This window comes from Letharia columbiana, assembly GCF_014066305.1.
Source record: "Letharia columbiana isolate WasteWater2 chromosome Unknown Sc0000015_s1, whole genome shotgun sequence".
In the NCBI taxonomy this organism is placed as follows: domain Eukaryota; kingdom Fungi; phylum Ascomycota; class Lecanoromycetes; order Lecanorales; family Parmeliaceae; genus Letharia; species Letharia columbiana.
Window position 1 is genome coordinate 250,284 of NW_023501055.1, and position 20,052 is coordinate 270,335.

The 20,052-nt window shown below is 49.4% G+C and overlaps 9 protein-coding genes across 9 annotated transcripts; 4 read left to right on the forward strand and 5 right to left on the reverse strand.

Annotated features, from left to right (window-relative positions):
- Window positions 1-560: 560 nt before the first annotated feature.
- On the forward strand, window positions 561-839 carry HO173_005542 (uncharacterized protein; the record flags this gene model as incomplete). Its single annotated transcript, XM_037307457.1, has 1 exon — window positions 561-839. The coding sequence occupies one exon, from the start codon at window positions 561-563 to the stop codon at window positions 837-839; it is 279 nt and encodes a 92-aa protein (XP_037165639.1).
- A 2,629-nt stretch (window positions 840-3,468) lies between these two features.
- HO173_005543 (uncharacterized protein) lies at window positions 3,469-4,463 on the forward strand (the record flags this gene model as incomplete). Its single annotated transcript, XM_037307458.1, has 2 exons — window positions 3,469-3,825; window positions 3,882-4,463. The coding sequence occupies 2 exons, from the start codon at window positions 3,469-3,471 to the stop codon at window positions 4,461-4,463; spliced, it is 939 nt and encodes a 312-aa protein (XP_037165640.1).
- Window positions 4,464-6,562: 2,099 nt separating this feature from the next.
- HO173_005544 (uncharacterized protein) lies at window positions 6,563-7,126 on the reverse strand (the record flags this gene model as incomplete). The annotated part of the gene is made up of 1 exon (XM_037307459.1): window positions 6,563-7,126. The coding sequence occupies one exon, from the start codon at window positions 7,124-7,126 to the stop codon at window positions 6,563-6,565; it is 564 nt and encodes a 187-aa protein (XP_037165641.1).
- A 555-nt stretch (window positions 7,127-7,681) lies between these two features.
- Window positions 7,682-8,776, reverse strand: HO173_005545 (uncharacterized protein; the record flags this gene model as incomplete). Its single annotated transcript, XM_037307460.1, has 2 exons — window positions 7,682-7,879; window positions 7,931-8,776. The coding sequence occupies 2 exons, from the start codon at window positions 8,774-8,776 to the stop codon at window positions 7,682-7,684; spliced, it is 1,044 nt and encodes a 347-aa protein (XP_037165642.1).
- Window positions 8,777-9,792: 1,016 nt separating this feature from the next.
- On the forward strand, window positions 9,793-10,348 carry HO173_005546 (uncharacterized protein; the record flags this gene model as incomplete). Its single annotated transcript, XM_037307461.1, has 2 exons — window positions 9,793-9,969; window positions 10,037-10,348. The coding sequence occupies 2 exons, from the start codon at window positions 9,793-9,795 to the stop codon at window positions 10,346-10,348; spliced, it is 489 nt and encodes a 162-aa protein (XP_037165643.1).
- Window positions 10,349-10,658: 310 nt separating this feature from the next.
- HO173_005547 (uncharacterized protein) lies at window positions 10,659-10,918 on the forward strand (the record flags this gene model as incomplete). The annotated part of the gene is made up of 2 exons (XM_037307462.1): window positions 10,659-10,740; window positions 10,806-10,918. 2 exons carry the CDS (start codon window positions 10,659-10,661, stop codon window positions 10,916-10,918), a joined length of 195 nt encoding a protein of 64 aa, XP_037165644.1.
- A 3,211-nt stretch (window positions 10,919-14,129) lies between these two features.
- Window positions 14,130-14,462, reverse strand: HO173_005548 (uncharacterized protein; the record flags this gene model as incomplete). The annotated part of the gene is made up of 1 exon (XM_037307463.1): window positions 14,130-14,462. One exon carries the CDS (start codon window positions 14,460-14,462, stop codon window positions 14,130-14,132), a length of 333 nt encoding a protein of 110 aa, XP_037165645.1.
- Window positions 14,463-14,748: 286 nt separating this feature from the next.
- Window positions 14,749-16,249, reverse strand: HO173_005549 (uncharacterized protein; the record flags this gene model as incomplete). The annotated part of the gene is made up of 3 exons (XM_037307464.1): window positions 14,749-14,965; window positions 15,188-15,234; window positions 15,293-16,249. The coding sequence occupies 3 exons, from the start codon at window positions 16,247-16,249 to the stop codon at window positions 14,749-14,751; spliced, it is 1,221 nt and encodes a 406-aa protein (XP_037165646.1).
- Window positions 16,250-18,034: 1,785 nt separating this feature from the next.
- On the reverse strand, window positions 18,035-19,672 carry HO173_005550 (uncharacterized protein; the record flags this gene model as incomplete). Its single annotated transcript, XM_037307465.1, has 1 exon — window positions 18,035-19,672. One exon carries the CDS (start codon window positions 19,670-19,672, stop codon window positions 18,035-18,037), a length of 1,638 nt encoding a protein of 545 aa, XP_037165647.1.
- Between the last annotated feature and the right edge of the window lie 380 nt (window positions 19,673-20,052).

Here is a 20,052-nt window from a genome sequence, read left to right on the forward strand (position 1 = left end):
GTCAGTAGGGGAGATGCGGTATGAGAACGCTGGCGCATTGATGATGATCACGCGGTGTGCCAGAAGACGCATGGAAGCAATGAAATCTGGTTGAACATCCCATCGCCATGATATATATCGCACAAACAGCATCCCCATCCATGCCAGCTCCTCCACTTACTCAAGATCCTCAGGCATATCTCGCATCAACCCCGCAATCCGATTCGACCCAATTCATCCGTAGCCATCAAGACACTCCTTCACACCCCCACGCCCGTCAAGACTCTCCATCTCTCCGAACCCGTCTCCCACTCCAAACGACTCCCTGCACGCCTCGACCGCCATTGACGCGAGAGGGCAACCGAACGGAATCCAATAGCACGCCAAGAGCCCCACCCCCGCCCAGAAAGCACGCGTCCGCGGCGGAGAAAGCGCGAAGACGAGCCCGGGCATTTGCTCCCTTCTTCCGTAACACTCGCGACGCGATCTTCCGTCGCCGCTAGGCACCGAGCTTTGACCCCTGTGACTGTATCAATGCCGGGATCATCATTATCATCGTTATCATCATTCATATTATTATTATGACTGCGGAGCAAGTAGTCGCAGAGAGTGGGGGTCGTATCGGCGAGCCGGATCGTGTCGTCGAAATGGCAGCGGCACTGCGTCCCTTTTGCGCGGCCCATGCCGTAGCTGGCGTAGGCGACGGCGAATACGCTGTACCCGAGGATAAACCAGATCCAGATGCAGGTGGTGCTGAGGCGGAGTGTGGACCGTTTGTCCGACACGGTCGTCTGTGGGGCGGGCTGGGGTCTTCGTCACGCGCAGGCTTGTTGGTAGCGACAGGTTATGATGGTTTCTGATGGCGTGGCTTCCGTTGACCCTGTCATTGTGGTCGTGCCATTTGCGTTCGTTGTCTCAGCTGTGGTCGTGGTTGGGGTCTTGGACTTAATGCTGCAGAGCGCCGCCGTTGCTTTGTCGGTGAATACCATTGAAATCCTGTGGACGGTGAGGCGTGTGTGCCTTAGCGTGTAAATATGCAATTTGAAGATCACCCCTTGATAGAAACGCATTCCTCAATCTTAGGGAGACACAAGGGCAATGCATGTAAAAAAGCTTTGTCAACTTTGCATCAGGGTAAGGCTCAATAGGAGCTGGCATCCTGATCTAAAGTTTGGAGCGGCTTGATAGCAAGACGCAAACGATTTCTTGCACAATCAAGATCACACAGCGCCAGCAGAGGAAGGCCAGGAGACAAGTCAGCAGCACGGCGGACAAGGCCATAGCGAAAGGATGAAAGAAAGGATAGCAAGAAGGAGGGTTTCTTGCATCTCGTGCTCAAGACTGACGATGGCGCGCACTCAGCCCCTCGCATTGCATGATACGACCGAGGCACGTACATGTCACAGTGGATGAGCATGGCTGTCAATACATGAATGTGATCATGGCCAACAGCGTTGAGCAGATACGGTACTATGCCTTGGCAACACCGACTTTAGACATTCTAGTCTCCTCCGTGTTGGAAGGAGATGGGCGCTGATGTTGGCGGGAAGGAAAAAAGGAAGCGGAGCATTTAATTATAAGTACAAGTAGAGTGTTTCGCGAGGTTGCTTGACTGATTGGACGGACGGCAAATCTTGCCTTCCGGCAAAAGATACCGGATGGATGTCTGCTTGGAAAAGAATTGCCTCATGTTATCGGAAAAGCCGGAGGATGCGAGGGGAGAAGGGATAGGACCAACTCTCGTCAAAGGATTTATTTATTACGGTACTCCGTACACAGGAATAATTAAAATCCAAAATCACGGCGAAGTCGGGGGCTGATGTCAGATGCAGATGCAGATGCTGCAGATGGTCAGACCCAGGGAATCAGATACAGACCCGAAGGATGCAGCAAGGCAAGGCTGAAGATACTGTATATACCATGTATCATCTCGCGAACCTTCTTCCTGCTCACCGGTACAGATGTTATTTCGGAGCGGTAAATGTTAATCATCATCATTATCATCTCTCCCCGATCCCCATACGAGGTAACTCGTTGCACTTTCATTTCCATGAACAGTAGTAGCTAGCTAATCTATACAATCACGCGAATGACTCACAGTCTTTTGATTTGATGACGAGTGAGCCGGTGAAGCCGTGATTCCTGTCTCAGTATTCAGACTCGCTTACGGAGTAGGGGGTACCCTATGACCAGCCCTACACTCGTTCCTCGCTTCGGGGGCCAATCATATCGCAAGCACATTACGGCATACCCCCCTCTAGAACTGAGACTGTGATTCCTTGGCATGATCGGCGTGGACGCGCTCAAGGCGGAGCTGTCAGCCGGAGGCAGAGGCAGAATCCAAACAAAAGCTGATTTTCCTCCCGCCACCAACCGACATTAGTTTGTTGTTACTTGTTACCATCATGAAGTACCGTACCTAAAGTCGTACTGTATGTAGCTACCTACATGGACCTATTTCCGATGGACCGCGCAAATGGGAAGACAGCATCGACGTGGGTATGCGCATATGCATATGCATCCTTGCATGTCTTCATTGCGCTTTGACTACAATACCTACGGTAGGTTACATCAAAGACTTTTCTGCATACTACCTACTTCTCCAGGCAGCTCTCTTTTTCTTCCTCTCTCCCCCCATTTTTTGAGTTCACAGCGACCATGGCGCAATAGCTCGCGAAGACGGGAAAGGAAGTTGGAGATGGCATTCTAGCATTGGCCAGTGGTCTCGCGACGGATCTAAATTTCAGTTTTAGCGTGGGTCGGAAATGAAAGGCTTGGCATGTATAAAGGAAAATACGGTATCCTTTAACGAGTGCGTGGAGGGGAAAGTCTTGGCATTTCGTAAGGGATGTTTCAGCGACTTGGCCTTACCTTACCTAGTCAGGGGTAACCCGGCTGCACTTTCCGTCTGTGATGACTTTGGAGATTATTTGACTTCACCGCTTCTTCCTTGTCCGCCTTGGTGCCTGGTTCGGTTCCTGCGTAAGTACTAAATTCTGCATGATCCCTGAATTTTGAGGGGAAAATCCCTGCCCTTCCGTATGCACAGCCGTTGATCCTCGCCGTAGGAATACCTACGGTAGAACGATGATTCTATTTTTGATATCCGATCTAATCAGAATAAAGTACAACCTCATTAAACTAAATTACCTGACATGGATATCTGTAGGTTATTGCAGGGGTTATCTCAAGCGAGAAATTAGTCAGACTTTAGTGATGGGGGAGAAAAAAAGGGAGAGAAAGGGAGCAAAGCAATACGAGGGCTGCATCACACAGCCCGTGTTGGCTCACCTGCATCTCCTATAACAAAGCCCATTCCCCGAATCAAATCTTGTCCTTTTTTTTTCTCATCCTTCTCTTCATCAACAAATCTACAGTCACTCGTTAAGCACTGTTCCAATCGCTCTCACTATTACTTGTTTCTACTTCTAATACTCTTTTAATAACCCCGCCCCAGAACTCTCTTCACCTTTCCAATCAAATTTCAATATGCAGTCCGCAATTCTAGTTCTCGCTGCCGCCGCTGGTGTTGCCAATGCCTGGGCTGGAAACTACTCAATGAGCGCTGGCTCTGCCGCCGGTCCTTCCTACACAACCACCACCCTCGTGGACACCACCACCGTCTCCTGCGGTGCCACCGGTACCACCATCACCGGGTCCTCAAAGACCTTCACTCTCACCGCTTTCGAGACCTCCACCATCACCGACTGCGGCTGCACCAAAACCACCGTCATCCCAGCGACGCCATATACCACCACCACCACCGACATCTTCACCTCCACCACCGTTTTCTGCCCCGCCGCGACCACCGCCATATTCGGCAGCAAGACTTACACTGCGTCTGTGGTAAGGGAACTCGCAACGAGACTGTCTCTTGAATCGCCTACTGACCCGTCGCGCAGAATGAGACCCTCACCATCACCGAAGGCTGCCCGTGCACAGAGACCAAGAGCGTGGTCTACACTCCCGGCGTTCCAGTCACCACCACTGGTTTGACCGTCAGCACAACCCTAGTCTCCACCTCGACCGTCGTCTGCCCAAGCTCCACCACTCTGCTGGTGACCGCACCAAGCACCTACGTCAGCGTGTGCCCAAGCCCAACCACCTTCACCGCCGTCGTCAACTCCCTCAGCACAGCCACCCACATTGCGAGCGTGTCCGGCCAGACCATCACCGTGACCCAGTCAGCCTCGGTCGGCACCTACACTGCCACCCCCAGCCAGACGGTGACCGTGTCTGAAGGTCCCTTTTCCAGCAGCACTGTGGTGCCATTCACCACCACCATCACCCCCGCGCCCGCCGCAGCAGAGGCCGGGGCGACAACCACCACAGCGCCCGCGGCTCCCGCTGGTACTGCCGTTGGCTCCGTCGTCGCACCAAAGGCATCCACCACCGCTGCGCCCTTCAAGGGTGCGGCCAACAAGCTCTCCGGTGCCGGTGTCGGTCTCGCCGGTTTCCTCGGTCTCGCTGCCTACCTCCTGTAAGCGGTCGACGTCTGCTTTACTTGATGACGGCTGTACGGTTGGCTTTTTTCGGTTCTGGTTTCCTACAGACCTACCTCTGCGTACGCGTTTCGAGGTTCAAAGGGATGATGTAGATGCGCTGGTGTTCATTTGAAAATTTACTGGACACTTGTTTACGACGTTGCATTTGGCTTGGTTGCCACCGAATGTAGGATAGACCAGGCATTCCAGGCGCAAATATCCATTATATAATTGTCACAAATCCGACAGACTTAAAACCTTCACTTCTTGATCTCGCTGTGCCCACGTGCTCATACAATCGTACCGAATTAATCATGTCATGTTGATACCTCGCGATGCATCATCGCGCCGTGAACGCGCACGCCCTCTAATCTGCCTTGTTCGGCCCGTCTTCGAGACTAATAAACAAACACGAATACCAACACGCACATTGATACTTAATCTCCTCAACCCACCAACATCATCTCCAACGCATTCCAAAACCTCGGTGCACTCTAATTAAAGTCACGACTGGCATACGACCGCATAAGGTACATCCATGGGTCTCGGAAATTACAACCACTTTGCCCTTTCCCTTCCGACCTACATACTCCACTTCTACTCCCTCATCAAACCGCCATGCGCACTCTTTGGCGGGTAGGCTTACTCTATCATCCCCCCCCCCTGCCACGTCATCACCAACATCGTACCCGTACTCTACTCTACGTACGCGCTGGGGGTTTCGGATCAGCCTTTTCCCGGGATGGATGGGGGAGACGGGAAGTGCCGAGTTTTGCAATTGGTGGCTAGGTAAGGTAGGGACGATGGTTGTGCGGTGATTATTGGGAGAGTTTGTGATGGGATGGATGGTTGGTTTGAGGGTACATTATTGCATAGGAGGTTTTGGAATTGTGGAGAATAGAGTAGATTTTGTAATCGCCATTTGTAACTAGGTAGCTGAGGAATGGATTTGGAAATTTTTGACTCGCTGTTTGTGGAGGTGTGATGGGTTGGGGGAGTCAGTCGGGTTTGGGATGGAGTGGATGGATGATTAGGTTCGGACTGGTTGAGAAGTGAAAGTCCTCAACGAGTGGACTACCACGGTGAGCGACGTTTCATCGCAGTCCTGCATGTTGTGACAGTGCGCAGTGGTTGCGCGCGTTGCTATCTAACTGCCTCACGAGTGAAGGCAGACAGACATGCTCGTTCGTTGAGCGTCGTGCCGTATGTAACCTTTGTGAGCGCTGGTAGGCTTGTCCTTTCTGAGGCTGGCTAGTCATCTCGGATCCGATTGCGGAGTCGGCATTTTTGCTTCTTATCTGTCGTGTGGGTGATTTCGAAACGCCGCTTGCAGGCCTACCGTCCATTGTATAAGGTACTAGTACATGTAGATATCGTGATTGTGATTGTGTTATTGAGCTTTAATGATTTACCTACTGCGTTTTGGAGGGCTGGCGGTGTTTGATCGTCTGCGTGACTGACTCATGGATGCTAGTGTTTTTATATTGTTCGTGTTCTGTACATGTATATCTGTGCTGACGGAGTTTCGTGTATAGGAGAGGGCAGATGTGTGATGAGGCTGGTGTGTAACGCGGTTTATACTTGGCTGGCGCTTTTTTCCTCATCATCGTCGGCTGGTCGGTGTCTATTCATTCATTCAATTCAATTCGTGCTGATGATGTGAAAGAGAAAGGGTATTGTTGGTGTGATGCCATGAGGTGTATATGTGGTTAGGCTGAGGTCAGGTGGTTTTCTTTCTTAATCATCGCCCCGGTCTTTGGATAGATGGCGAATGGTTTTTTGTAAAAGACTAGCAGGAGGGTATTGAGATGAGAGGTGAGGAGGAAAAGGGAAGTGGGAAGATATGCGTGTGGCGAGACGGTCTGAGTGCTTTCATGCCACTGTTTGGTTTGATGGACTTACACAGTAACGAGAATGGGATTGGTGGGAGGGAATGTCAAGGGAAGGCTTCTGACTTCTCGGGTAGATTTGCAGATGACTCTTTCCCAGCGAGCATCTGGTTGACAAGGAACGAAACTCCCATCGCCTTGACTCCCTCATATTCCAAAATCTCATACAGTCAATGCTACGACCCATCCATGTGCCCTTCCCTTAGACCATCAAGGCTCAATATACGTTCCGTCTGCAGCCGGCATATCGAAAACCGTCCCCATCCTAATCTCCACAACCTCATTGTCGCTCCCATCGGTCACCCACGCCCTAAAGAACCCCGTCCATCCCTTCATCGCCGCATCCAGCAACCACAGACTCGCCGCCTGCACAAACTCCCGACTCACCACCTTATCCTGCCCCTGCACCACCAACTCCAGCGCCAGCGCCCCAAACGTGAAACGCTGGTGGCGGCGACCGGGCGAAGGGTCCGTGGCGGATTGGACCGCGGCGTTTTTGAAAAAGCGGATGAAGGTTGCGGTGGCGGGGAGTTTGGGACAGATGGAGACGAAGGTGGTGAAGATGCCGGTATAGCCATTGGGGAGGTTCTCGATTCTGAAGGAGGAATCTCGTTTTTGAGGAGATTGATGTGGTGTTGTACGTGAGGGGAGAGGATTCTCGTGAGCTTGGCTGGGGGTGAGACCATTCATTGGGTATGGGACGGCAATGGCGATTGCAGCGGCTGTGAGGAAGAGGAGAAGCGCCAGTAAGGTCGGGTTCGCGTGGGGTTGCATACTGGGCCTTTCCATCTACACAACAGCACAAGACATAGGAGTTTGGCAAGTCGAATTACAGTTGACGACGAAGATGGGCATGCTAGAGGATCGTGCCTGTTTATGCTTCTGGCGTCTCACGTCAGAAACCGAGTCTCGACTCTCGAACGCGCAATTCATCCCACTTTTTATTTTCCGAGCGCGTGGCGGCAACGATATGCAGTTAGTATTGCGCGATATTCTTGAGCAAATGAGTTGATACGGTGAAGGCACGGGGTGTTGATCGAAACGTGCCAATCAATGGGTAAGGTTGTCTGAATCGAGATGCTTTTGCCTGGACATAGTCCGCGAAAGTGACTGCTCTTACTTCAGAAGTTCGGGCGCGACCAATGGCAGGATTCCCTTCCTCTATTGTTTAATGGGTACTTATATATCGCTTGTCTTTTGGGCAATCAGCTGCACACAACCGGCGGATAGGCTGTGGGTTGTACCTACCTGAACAAGTAAGGATGTCGCCACGGAAGGTAGCGTGAGGAAGATGAAGTGACCTCATGAAAAGAAAAAGACCATGTCCGGTCAATCTGTGTGCATCCATTTCACCCTAGCATCATTGATAAGTGCCCAGAGTCTCTGCTTCTGGTGCTTGTCTCCGAAAATGGCCTCAACTGCTCGGTCACAAAGGTCGATCAGATCGTTTCGGCTTAGATTGAAAGCTTGAGCAATCAGGAGATATTCGTTGCTCAATGTACTATCAAAGACGCCAACATCGTCCGTCTGCACCAAGATAGTTAGCCATTAAGCTGGATGATGCATCGAAACACTCACGCATAAAATGACAGGACATCCTGTCTTGACCCAAGATACAAAATGATGGTCTATCACACCGCCTTCGATCAGCTTTGCCTTCACGTTGCACGAGACACAAAGCTCGAGGCCAAGCTTTCTGTCCTTCACCTGATCCTTGATTTCGTTGGGAACATGGATAACATGACCCAGTCTATCTGGTTGGAAGGAGAGCAAGGTACTCAGCTCCAGTAATGAAGATGAAGCAGGGATTTCCGCGAAATGCAGCGAGATCTTCAATCCATACAGCTTGGCCTTATGGAAGGCTTCTTTGAACGTTGAAACATCGCCTTTGCTTGGATCACCGCATAGGTCGACGCCAACAACGCCCCTTGATCGGTACCGGATGGCTAGGTCGACCACTTCGATTGCTTCTTCAGGGGAATTGCGACGATCGACGGAGAGGATAAGGTACGTGGCCATGACATTGCGGTCTGGAAAACGGTCAATGCAGGAAAGAGTGGTAGTGATATAGTCGTCTTTGGACATGGAAGAAGAAGAGCGAGGGGTAGTTCGGAGCTCGAGATATACGACGCCATCATCTTTGAAGTCATGCAGAACGGCGTTGGTAGAGTAAATGATGCTTGCGGGCGTGGAGCATAGCTCGTAGATGTACTTTGAGAACAAGGGAAAGAACGTCATGATATCCCATGATTTGTCTCTTGACATAGCCTCTAATGGGTCCTGCAGTGACATGTTTGGGTCTTCCAACCTTCTTTGGGTCCATATCTGGTGAAGGCAGTGTGGAGTGATACTTCCGGTGAGGTGAGCATGCAGTTCAACCTTCGGAAGGTCCTTGGTAAAGGCAGCATCCACAACTTTTGCCATTGCTTCGACGCGGATTTGACGGGTGAGATGGAAAGGCCAGTCGCTTAACAGACACTGTTATTGGCGTTGAGTACGAAGAGGTAGTCTATATTCCACTATAGAGTTCAAGCATCAGAAGCAAGTGATGCAAAAACAGACGAGGCTGCTTGACCAGCCTGCACCAAGCTAGGTAAGCTCATTTCACATCAGCTAAGCCCTCTCGGGCTAGCCTTCTCTGCTTACTAAGGAACTTTCAGGCTCCTTGGCATCAAAGGCTGCGAAGTCAGCATATTAGCCCGAAGGGCCTTAGCACCTTGGCACGTTCGAGGAACTGAGGCAACAATCATAGAAAGGAAGGTCTCATTGAGTAGCGTTCAACTTTCGTTAGAACATAATACCAAACCTCCCATTGTTCAGTAATCATGACGCCAGCGCCTGCGAGTACTGTCAGTCGCAAGCAGGCTTTTGCGCTGATACACCGCTCGTCCGGACTCAAACGCTCACGACAGCGTGCGCGTGTGGTCAATGTCCTTTGAAGCTTTTGGAGCTTCGAGGGAATCCAACCATTCAATACTCGGTAGACGCTTGACGTGGGATCTCTTCTCAGAACGGGCTTCTACTGTGAAGGATCTTCTTGAAAGGGTTCACAATCTTTGGCCTCCCAATAGGATGGACCGGCATCGAGTCTTCATGTCCTGGGTAAGATGGATGAATTAGTGGTGACCTCAAAGCCTGTTGTTGCAGTAGGTCTGCGCTAAAATGCTCCGGCATCCTGCGCAGCTGCAAATTAAAAAGTCAATCCCAAATGTTCACATACAAATTCATCGACTTTGGGGAGATTGTTCCTTCATTGTCTCTGGGCGAAATTGTAAGCAGCTGACCAGAGCTTGACTAATAGTCTAGTGCCGTCTTCTCAGCTACGCCATCGGCTGGTGCGTTAGATTTACCGACTCGTTCTCAAGTCTTCCCTTTGCTTGATCGTAATATAAAGTTGCCTTTCGCCTTTCAAGAATTCTGCGGTACAAAACGTGATCACAATGGTACCATTCAAGTTGCTGCTTCTCTCCATCATACTGCAGCTTGCTGCTACCGATATGGTACCATTCGATGATTGGCTCTATCAAAGAGTGGCTTTGCCGGACGTCAACATATACATCCGCTATGCTGGAACTGGTCCGCCAATCTTGCTGGTGCATGGATACCCACAACATTCGGTAAGCTCCCCCAGAGTTTTCGATCTCCTCGTTGATGGCCATTGTTCGGCTAATCTAGCATTGATAGCTTATGTGGCATACCATCGGGCCAAATCTTGCCCAGAATTACACCGTCATCGCTGTTGATATCCGAGGATTGGGGCAGTCTACGATACCGTCTAGTTACGACTTCACTTCCGCTACAGCATCTGAAGATCTCAAAGGCGTCCTCGACTTCTTGAACATCAATCAGACCTATCTCGTGGCGCACGACAAGGGGAATGGCCAATCCGCTGCACTTAATGCCAAGTATCGCTCACTGGTAAAGCGTGCTGCCTATACCGAATATGTTCTTCCAGGCTTTGGCTACGAGAGGGTTTTTCTCCAGAGCTCGGTGTAACCGGCCTGTACCAGAACTGGCAGCTCGCCTTTTTCTCCGTTCCTGATGCTGCACAGTACTTCATTCAAGGCCAGGAAAAGCAGATGCTAGCATGGTATTTCTGGCATGCGTCATATTCTGGCAACTCGGTAATTTCGCAGGACTACTTAGACAGATGTAGGCGCGAGATCTCGAAGGCGGGCTATCTGCGGTCTGGGCTTGAGTACTTCAATACAACCGAGGATGACGCTGTATTTTTCAATTCGACGTTAGGCGTCCAACGATTAGAGAATCCGGCTCTAGTCCAGGAGGAGAAGCGGACCTAACATCCATGGCGTTGCTGGAGCAGACCTGGGGCCCGATCTTGCAGAATCCCAGCTACGACATCGTTCCGAAGGCTGGGCATTGGCTCGGTAGGATACTCGAGATCCGCACTGTGGCACTCGTCACTCCTGGGACAGCGCTGACGGCAACGTAGGAGATGAAAGTCCCGAGTGGATTGCAAATAGGGTTCTCAATTTCTTTGCTGAGGATGAAGGTATTCCACCCGTGGACCTCTCGTACCTCAAAAACAAAGTCACGTTAGTTTGAGAGCACGCACGTAGGGTCATGAAATACCGTCGAGAATTGAGGTAAGACAAGAAGAGAAGGCGGGGTTGTCTGGTTAGAGCCAGATTGACTTGCAGTTGCTGACTTCTCCCTCTCATGTTTCCCACTACGTCAAGATATTCTATTTTCACCCAATGCACATAACAGTACTTGACTAAGATTTCCCGTCAGTCAGATACAACAGTCTATTGTTTGATCTCTATGTTTGGGCCCATTTCTTTGCGTATCGCGCGGGTTGACGACTTGGGCTGTGACAAGACGCGAGCGCCGTCGACGAACAACAGGCATGGGGCAGCAAAATCTTCCCAGGGCTTCTAAGCTCGAACCATATCCCAATCATTTCCATTAGTCGTGCTTGCGTTTGATGTTCACGCCCCCGCGCCAAGCGTTTCATGGCTGTCACACTCATACACGATCGTCCCAAAAACCCCGACTGTGCCTCCCTTCTCATGTCTACTCATCGAACAGAACCTTCTTTCTCGAGTCGAGTCGACACGGCCGAGGTGAAACAGAGACCTTTTTATTCGCTCATTGTTGAAATATCGGAATTCCAGGTTATGTGGAGGCGCCATGATCGAATATCTCTTATTCTCGTAAATGTTTTGAATAAGGGCTGGCTGTGACTTCCAAAAATTATAAGTCTTAGATCATTGCTCAAACGTCATGTACAAGCTGGGAGAGGGCACAACCAGACCGATTAGTCCACTGTATTTCCGAAAAGTAAATGGTGAAGTCCTACTACAGATACCGAAAAGCAAAAACAGTCCAACTGGATCGAACCGAATCGGTATTTGTTGCGCGGTCTCCATTTATAGACTTTTAGATGTAGCCCTTGTCCATTTCGTCATCCTTCAGAGTTTGTACAATTTGTTTCTAAAAATTTGAGGCTCAAAGCATGCTGTTGCCACATGAACAGGTTGGCTGGCCACGACAGAGACCTCCCATAACCATAAACATCGATACCTCCCCTCCGAAACACAATAGGCAAGACGGCAGCCACCCACAGGCCAGAGACATCACGGAGGAAACGAACCCTCTCACTCCGACTCTATCCGTGGAGGATGTCTCTGACGACAGACCAAACTCTTGTGACGACAGTCAAGTCGGCTTGGAAAAGAACTCGCTAATCCTGCACGTTCGTCCATGATTCTCGCGCACTCACCAAGCCAGCTACTGTCCCGAGATCGTCCTCCGCAAAGCGCGGAAGTAGCAGAACGACAACCATCAGAGGCCCGATCACTGCCAGAAACCTAGCCAATTCTACCCTTAGACCCTAACCATCAACAGATAGATTCAGTCAGTCCCAAGAGCCCATGCCGAAACTATTGACGAGTCAAATAGTCGTGCAACGGAGAAGGAACCCACGTCTATGACTTTGAAGACCGTAGTGTCCAGGGTAAGTCAGAAAGTCCTGCAACGGGAAATGAATGTGATGTTTCTGGCTCTGAAGACCTCAGCATCCAGGAAGAGCTCATTTTGTAGCAAATTCTCGATGTGCCTTTGGCTCCTGACCATTCTCTGACCGCCACGAAGAAGTCGTAGGTTGTATGACCTTTGACGAACATAGTTCGGCGCGTCGAGTTTCCCTCAATAACGTTAGAGGCGCAGAGCTAGTTGACTCATTTCTCTATCACTGGCAGGATAGATCTCAGTGCTCAAGTCCTCTAGACCGGAGTTGTTTTGCCGACCTAGCGGGTTAGACAGCCTTATGCCGGTCCCTGGAACGGGTGACTAAATAGTCAATAGGTCACCGCGCTTTCAATACAGCCAGAGTAGGAGGGACAGAAATACCTGTTTCGTTGCCACGAGCTCATAGTTGTTGCGAACATCAATCGTGTGGTGACAAACGAGGGTGTCAGGTACTTACGACGTAAGAAACTGGGTCCACACATGATAATTTTTGAGAACCTGGATATAATTGTTACCAACGCTGATGTTAGATGCCTCTGTCTATGGTATAAGACGTACGATCTCAATGGCTGTTCCGTTAGGAAATTGAGATCCTAGAGTACGAGAAAAGTCGGATTTGGATGATTATCGCCAATTGGGCGGAAGCTAAAGCAGCTAAACAAATCCTCCAGAGGGTCCAGGCTCGAAGAGGGTGCGCAGGCCATCGCGAGCGCGTCAAAATCAAGCATTTACGTGTCTTACCAGACAAGTCCGGAGGTGTTGCTGATACCCGTCAGATACAAATACGTCTGGATGTTGGCAAGGAATGCCGATATCAAGGCTAACCTTGAGTCGAAAGTCAAACACCGCAAGCTCTACTGACCTTGCTATGTCTCGTGAAACTCGAGATCATCTACCTTCTGCAGGAAAAACTATCCAATCTTCGTCGAGACCTCAAATACATCCGCGTCTTTCCATCTAAAGGCAATCTATTGCCAACTTCTTTTCACGACGATCGAATACAATGCCTCAAGGAGTCATGTAAAATCCACGATCGTCACTACCATGTGACCCACATATCGGGCCTGCACGAACGAGGTTGGAACCGAATTGAAAGCACGGACGCATTGCATCAGGGTTTCTGCATGGGATGGCAGGATATTATCCAATTCGTCTATGGTAGTGTCAACACAAAAAACAAATCATCCGATCGAAGAAAGCTTTAACAATATCAGTAATCGCAGAGAAACCCGCCAAGGTGAAACAGTCAAAGGCGAAAGGGCACAAGAGCAATTGAGAAACCATGCGGAAGGCTTGCAAAGCATCCAAGCGACCATTGCGACCGCAAGGGAAGATTCGCAGAATTTGCGAGGTCAGGCTGAAATTGCCAGGACTCTGGCGAGGAGTTCAAACGCAAGTGAATGATTGAACTCCATCGTCTTTTGTGGGTTCCTATGGGGGCTTTCGGTTACATAGCTGATAGGTGTTAGGTGATTCGGCTCAGCGTCTTGCACATCCGGTGTTGGGTTATGTGCTAAAGGACGCGAGCTTGGCGGCATCATGCATGCGAACAGACTTAATGCAGTAAGCAATGTTGACGCCGAAGCTTATTAGGGGCACGTTGCGTCCCGGTGCTTGGCTGCTGGAGATTCTCATCTATCATACCTTTGGGCAGTGCTATGGCAAAGCAACCCACATTTATTTTCGGGTAGCCTGCAGTCCCCCTTAGACAAAGCTGCGTAAAATCGATGATGTTGAAGCTAATACTTCAAGAGATCCCTCGCTAGTGTCTGCAGAGTATGTGCTATCTGCGGATTCTCTCCGCTTCTTCAACCAACGCTTCAATCCATGATAGTCCGTTCCTTTCCATGAGTCCATCAATCTCAGTATCTGGTAATTCAACTCTATCCATATTTGGCACTTCGTATATCTCGATACCTAGTAATTCAGTGTCCTCTGTGCCAGACAGTTCATCCTCTTCAAGCCTCTGTAGCTCAGCCGAGAAACTCGAGTTGGTGCCAGAAAGGAAAGGTGATCCGCAAGCAAGCCGAACTTGGTCCCACCCGCAAGGCTTCTTCTGTCTCCATCCTTCCCATGTCAAATACTTTGAGCCTTCGTGAATCTCTCTTGACACCATTTGACCTCTCCGCCATTGGCGAGATCAAGTATCCCTCGAACTTGCATATACATTCTCTTGTCCGCTGTATAGTTGGGTTCCCCAGGAGATACAAGGTAGTGGTGGAGAGTATAATAGTGAGACTGTTTTGAAGGTGGTGCACTCCTCGGCTTTCTTAAATAAAGTAATACCGGTCGCCAATTCTGTCTGCAGCATCGTGATCATAGCCCTCACTAGAGTAAGGCCATTTGTCTTTATCATAATCTATCCGTGCGTTGATGTGGTCATGTGGCAAATGGTTCCTCACTTAGTACATGTAGAGGAAGTCAAATGTTTCGATGCCATCTACTTTATCACGTTGACTCAGAGTGATTCTCTTGCCGCCCATTGCAACATTGTTCTGGCTCCACGAAATGAAGACGTTGTTCATGAAGCTTTCGTCTAGTCTACCTCCTAAATCATTCTTCAGCTCTAGGCCGTCGTCGTCTGACTCGGAACCGTCGTCGTCCGGCACTTGGATGTTCCTTCCGAGGTGCGTATTATTTCTGAAAAAAATTTACAGGATATAACGAAGGTTGTGGACTGAATAATGTACTAGATGATCTTTGTTAGATACGCAATCTCGCAGAGCACATAGTAAATCTGATTCTCAATCGCCTGGATTGGGCCATGACCTTCCAACTATTGGAGCAAGCATTGGGTTCTTACCGACACTGCTACCCATCAGCAACTCGGATAATGACTACATAATCGCTCCACCCTTCTTGTCTGCTGTCTTTGCAAGGCCGACGTCCTATAGCCTCTTTGAGTGAATCAAGCTGCTAGGTTGTCACTCCCTTCCGCTTTCTCACCTCTGTTTCCTCTGTTTCAATCCTTTCACCGGCGCTTCCTTCTCTGTTTAATTGATTCGTACCCACTCCCATCTTCTCGCCACTCACCTCTTCTCCTTCACCAATTTCTTCACCGCCCCCATGTTCCTCCTCGCTTTCATCAGCCGGACGGTCCACTTCATGAAAGCGCGTGTAAAATCTCTGCCTGTTCAGTACATCGTACGTTATCGACACCGGCTCCAAGATATGATGTTGACGGCCCACAGCACTCCAGGGACGGAATTTGATATATGGACCATTTTCCCCATTATGTTCAACTGCGGGACCCAGAATTGGTTCCAGTATGTTTTTCACGAACAGCCTGATCCTGCCCTCGTCGGCGAAAATCATAAGCCGCGGCATCAACTCGACCACCAGAACCCGGAACCCGACAAAGCTTTTCGGCCGCTCAAGGACCTTCGTGATACCGCTCTTGATCTCTGATAAGGAACACAGTATGCCGAAGTTCAATTTGATGAGCAACTTGTTTCGGTAGATGCCACGATGAACGAAATACGACGCAGGCCTGAAGTTAACAACGGGTTCGATAGTAGTAAATTCTACGTAATAGTCTAGATTGCATCGAAGCTCAAAGTCCTGAGCCAGCAACTGTGACGATGTGTAGTAAAGTCGATTTACCGCAGAGTAGCCAGCTTCTTGGCGGAATATGCCTGCTCGGTAGAACATGGACTGCGCTTCCGTATTGATCCCCCGGCAGGTGCGCAGTAGTGAAAGATCGCCGGCAGAGAAGAGGAGAGCGTAGATCATGTCACGAATTTCGGGCGGTAGTTTGAGTAGGATACCACCTGCTGTGGGTGTTGATGTAATGGATAAGGACGCATTTGTTGGTGCAACATGCCGTGAAGATGATATCAGTCTCTGCCGAAGCCTCGAACTACGCCGTATGGTGAACAATTCTTCAGTTGCCGGTAGAGGCATTATCACGAGCTGTTGAGCGTTGTGTTCAGACTCGAAGCGTTGGTTGATGGATATTAATCAAACCTTACGGAAGCAGAGGCGAGTATGGAAAGAAGAATGCATAATAAAGATGAAGAACGGGACCTTTATATTTGGAAGAGAGTTGGTGATGTGTTGAGTGTCCTTCGTTCGAAATTGAGTTGTTGACTTCGACACATTGTTGTTGACGTTTGGGCTTTTCAACACAAGAGGCTGATCTCTCACAACGTTAGGGCACTGTGAACCCTCGCTTTTCATGTAAAGCTATCGCTAATCCTGATACAGCCACCGCCACTTCACTCATAAAGCCATCGACTATCTCTTTCGATATGGTATCTTGGGAATTTGTGTAATAAGTCCTCACCGCAGATGCCGTGGATGCCACTGTGATGTTTCTTCTGGGTGGCGGATAGTCATTGTCCCAGCCAAAGCTCATCATCAACATGCAATCACCAAGTCGATGGTGTACCTTATCAAGTATGTTAATATCATTCCTCAGTCTCTCTAGGCTTTGCGTAAGCAGAAAAAGAAAGCGAGTGCGAAAGCCAAAAGGATGATTACCGGCATTCTAAACTACGTTATGCTGTATGCCAGTCAGGCAGCTATAAACTAAAGCCGAGATTGAGTAATAAACGAATTCATTTCCACAGCGAAAGACAAGAACAACGTATTTGCATCGAGCATTCCAGGAGTAGAGTTTTGCAGGAACATCTTCTTAGGCTTGAGCTACTCCGATTCTTTTTCTGCTTTTCTGAAGAGGTGTTGATGCCAAAGCCACGCGCTTGAACAAGATTCGATCAACTCGCGACTTTGCCGCACATCAGCAGCTACTTCTGTACTATTCCCTGATACATAACCAGTCCTACAACAATTCTCATATCGACTAATACAGAAAAAACAGATTGTGGGTATATGAAAGTTCAGCCGGAACACCCGCGAGGCGATGATAATGCGTGGGTTATCCTGATACAATTTAATAGGGAAAAAGGGATCAGATGTGCCAATACAAGACTCACAGATGGTTTAAACGTTCACACTACTTTTCTCACCTTTTTGAGAGGATTTTTTCCTTTGGTACGCGATGCCCGTGCACGTTCTCGTTCCAGTTCTTGTGCTTCCCATCCTTGCTCTTCGTCTGCGGGTGCGTTGGCTTTTCTCCTTGCTGCCTATAGCTTACACGTCAGTTTACCGGTATGGAATCTATTATGCAACAAATCAAAGCTCACCTCAGCGCGGTCCTTGCATTTGGGACAAGAATTCCTGTTCATGTATATCCAGCCCTTACATAGGGGATCCTGGCATTGTAGCTGGTGCGTACGGCAACATCCGCGTGCAACACAACAGGGTCCCATCTTGACATAAACCCCTATCTTTCTACCAGGACAGTGGTGTGTCGTTCCGGTACCTGGCGGTTGGGGCATTGTGGCACTAAGGCTATTCAAGCTGTCTATTTATATAATGTATAAGTCGTTGGGTGAAATGAGGCGTTTAGAAAAAGTATGAGGCATGTTGTCAATGGAAACGAAGTAGCGCTCGTTCTTGAAGAAGGTAGATGGATGCTGGCTTTGTTCGAGCCTTTCATTAGAGGAAAGAAAGCCCTTCGCGGATGCATTTCTGTTCGCAGCGGGAGATGATTGCGGAGAAAATCATTCGTCAAATGCGGAAAGAATATTAGACGGCTGAACGAAAAGCAAGCACGGTTGCGACGAGTTTCCGTTTCCAAAATACGGTCGGCATGGTCATGTATCTTGGATCTATTTAAAACACTCATTCAGAAGCCGCATTCGGCTGAGCTTCTTCCATAGCTTCGTCCTCTTCGGTGTCATCACCGCCGGTAGAACCCTTACTGTTCCTGTCCTCATCCTTGGGATTCATTTTCGAATCGTACAGCGCTGCCCATTCTTTCAAGAAGTTCTGAGCTCTTATAGTGGCTGAGCCATCTTGATTACCGTGCTGAGCAAAGTAGAACAGCTCTCGTGCCAGTCGAAACCCCGGCTGATACGCAAACCACTCCCAATCGAACCCCACGACTTCTTCAAACTTCTCTTTAATCTCCTCCTGTTCTGCCGTGGTTGGCTCACTTTCCACCTCGTTTCCATCTGTATCGTATTTTATTTGGTCCGTCCAAAGCCAAGATGGCGGAGCGCAGGAGACGAATGTTGGAGCGAAGACGGCGCTGTCCCAGTCAACAATGCCTGAAATTGTCGGTGAGCCATTTGGCAAAATTTGCACCATGACATTGCGGGCTGCAAAATCAAAATGACACAGACAGTTCTGGCCGTCGCCAAGGAAACCAATGTCTGCCATTTCTTTGGCCGCCTGCACGAACTGAAGTTGATAATCCCAGTAGAGGATCTGTGCAGGATTATCGAGCAGCTCGTGGGCCAACCAACGCCCAAACTGGGTTCCGAACCAATCGAGCGGGGTCTGAGTTGTGGTTTCCATTTCTTCATTGGAGACGTGAAGGGGGATCTTTGACTTCCAGTCATCGTCGTATGCAGACTTAATGTCGAATTGGCGGACAAGAAACGTGTGGGTTCCGTCGTCCGCTACAGAGGCCTCAACAATACCAGGCGAAGAGCTCTTTACAGCTTGTAACGCAAGTATGGTTTTGCCGACTTCTTGCGCAACTTTACAGCGTTGCTCATGAGTGAGCTCATCCCAAATTGTATGTAATGAAACTCCAGGCAGCCGGCTTTGTACAACGTATCCACTCTCGAGAGGGTTGTTGGCCGTCGCATCAAAGCTGATGACATCAGCTACCGGAAGGGTAGTATTCTGGCGGACGTAGCGCAGAATAGCAACTTCACGCTCAATGTACCCTAATTCCGCCATCTGTGGCCGGGGAACCCTCAGAACGAGATTTTGTGGTTCAATGGTACCAGTGTTTTTGACTATTACCCCAACGATTCGATTATAAGTACCGCCAACCAAGCGCTCAATGATGAATTCCTTGTCGGTTTCGGAAGAGGAAAAGAGAAAGCGGCGCAACTTCTTGATCCGCACGGCTTCGAGGATACGAGTTTTTGTGACGCCGCCCATACGGCTTTCAGGAGTTGCTATTCGAGACTCGGCAGGCCAGAGTACATGGCACAACTCTTTGACACGGACTTGATACTGATCGAACGGCTCTTGGCTGTATTCGAGAGTCGAAGTCCGCGAATCAACCGAGATGCTGGAGCTAACCGGGGAGGACTTATTGGCTAGCTGTAACTTTTCTTGAGAATCTCTTTGTGGTTCGGTGATAGCTTCCTCGCCGCTAGTATCCATGATGTCTGTATTCGCAGGTGGGAATGACTCGTTGGCTGGTTGGAAAACATCTTCAGAATCGCTTGCTGGTCTGATCAGAGGTCCATTGCCAGGGAACTGCTTACTGTCTGCAGCTGGTGTTGCTGTCGACTCCATTTTCAAAGATGCGTTGACTTGAATATCTTTTGAAGCATACGAATAGACTCTGAAGCTGAAGCTCGCACAGCATGGAAGAAGCTGGTGCAAGCGAAATCTATACCCTTCAACAATGTAACAACTTGGTACCCATTCAACGCCGCACGCATGCGGTTTGGACTAGAAGGCATCTACGCACGAAGATATAAGAAAGGGAACTGAAACGTGAGGAATGTATAAAGGAAACAAAGAATGTCTCAGACCGCTAATTTCATCGCTAAGCTGAATGCAGTGGTTGACCCGCTCCTTAGGATAGCTATAGTAATTCTTTCAAGATGCGATGAACATCGTACCGTAGGGGGAACAAGACTGGTTCTCTTAATAACTTCTCCCTTTACTTT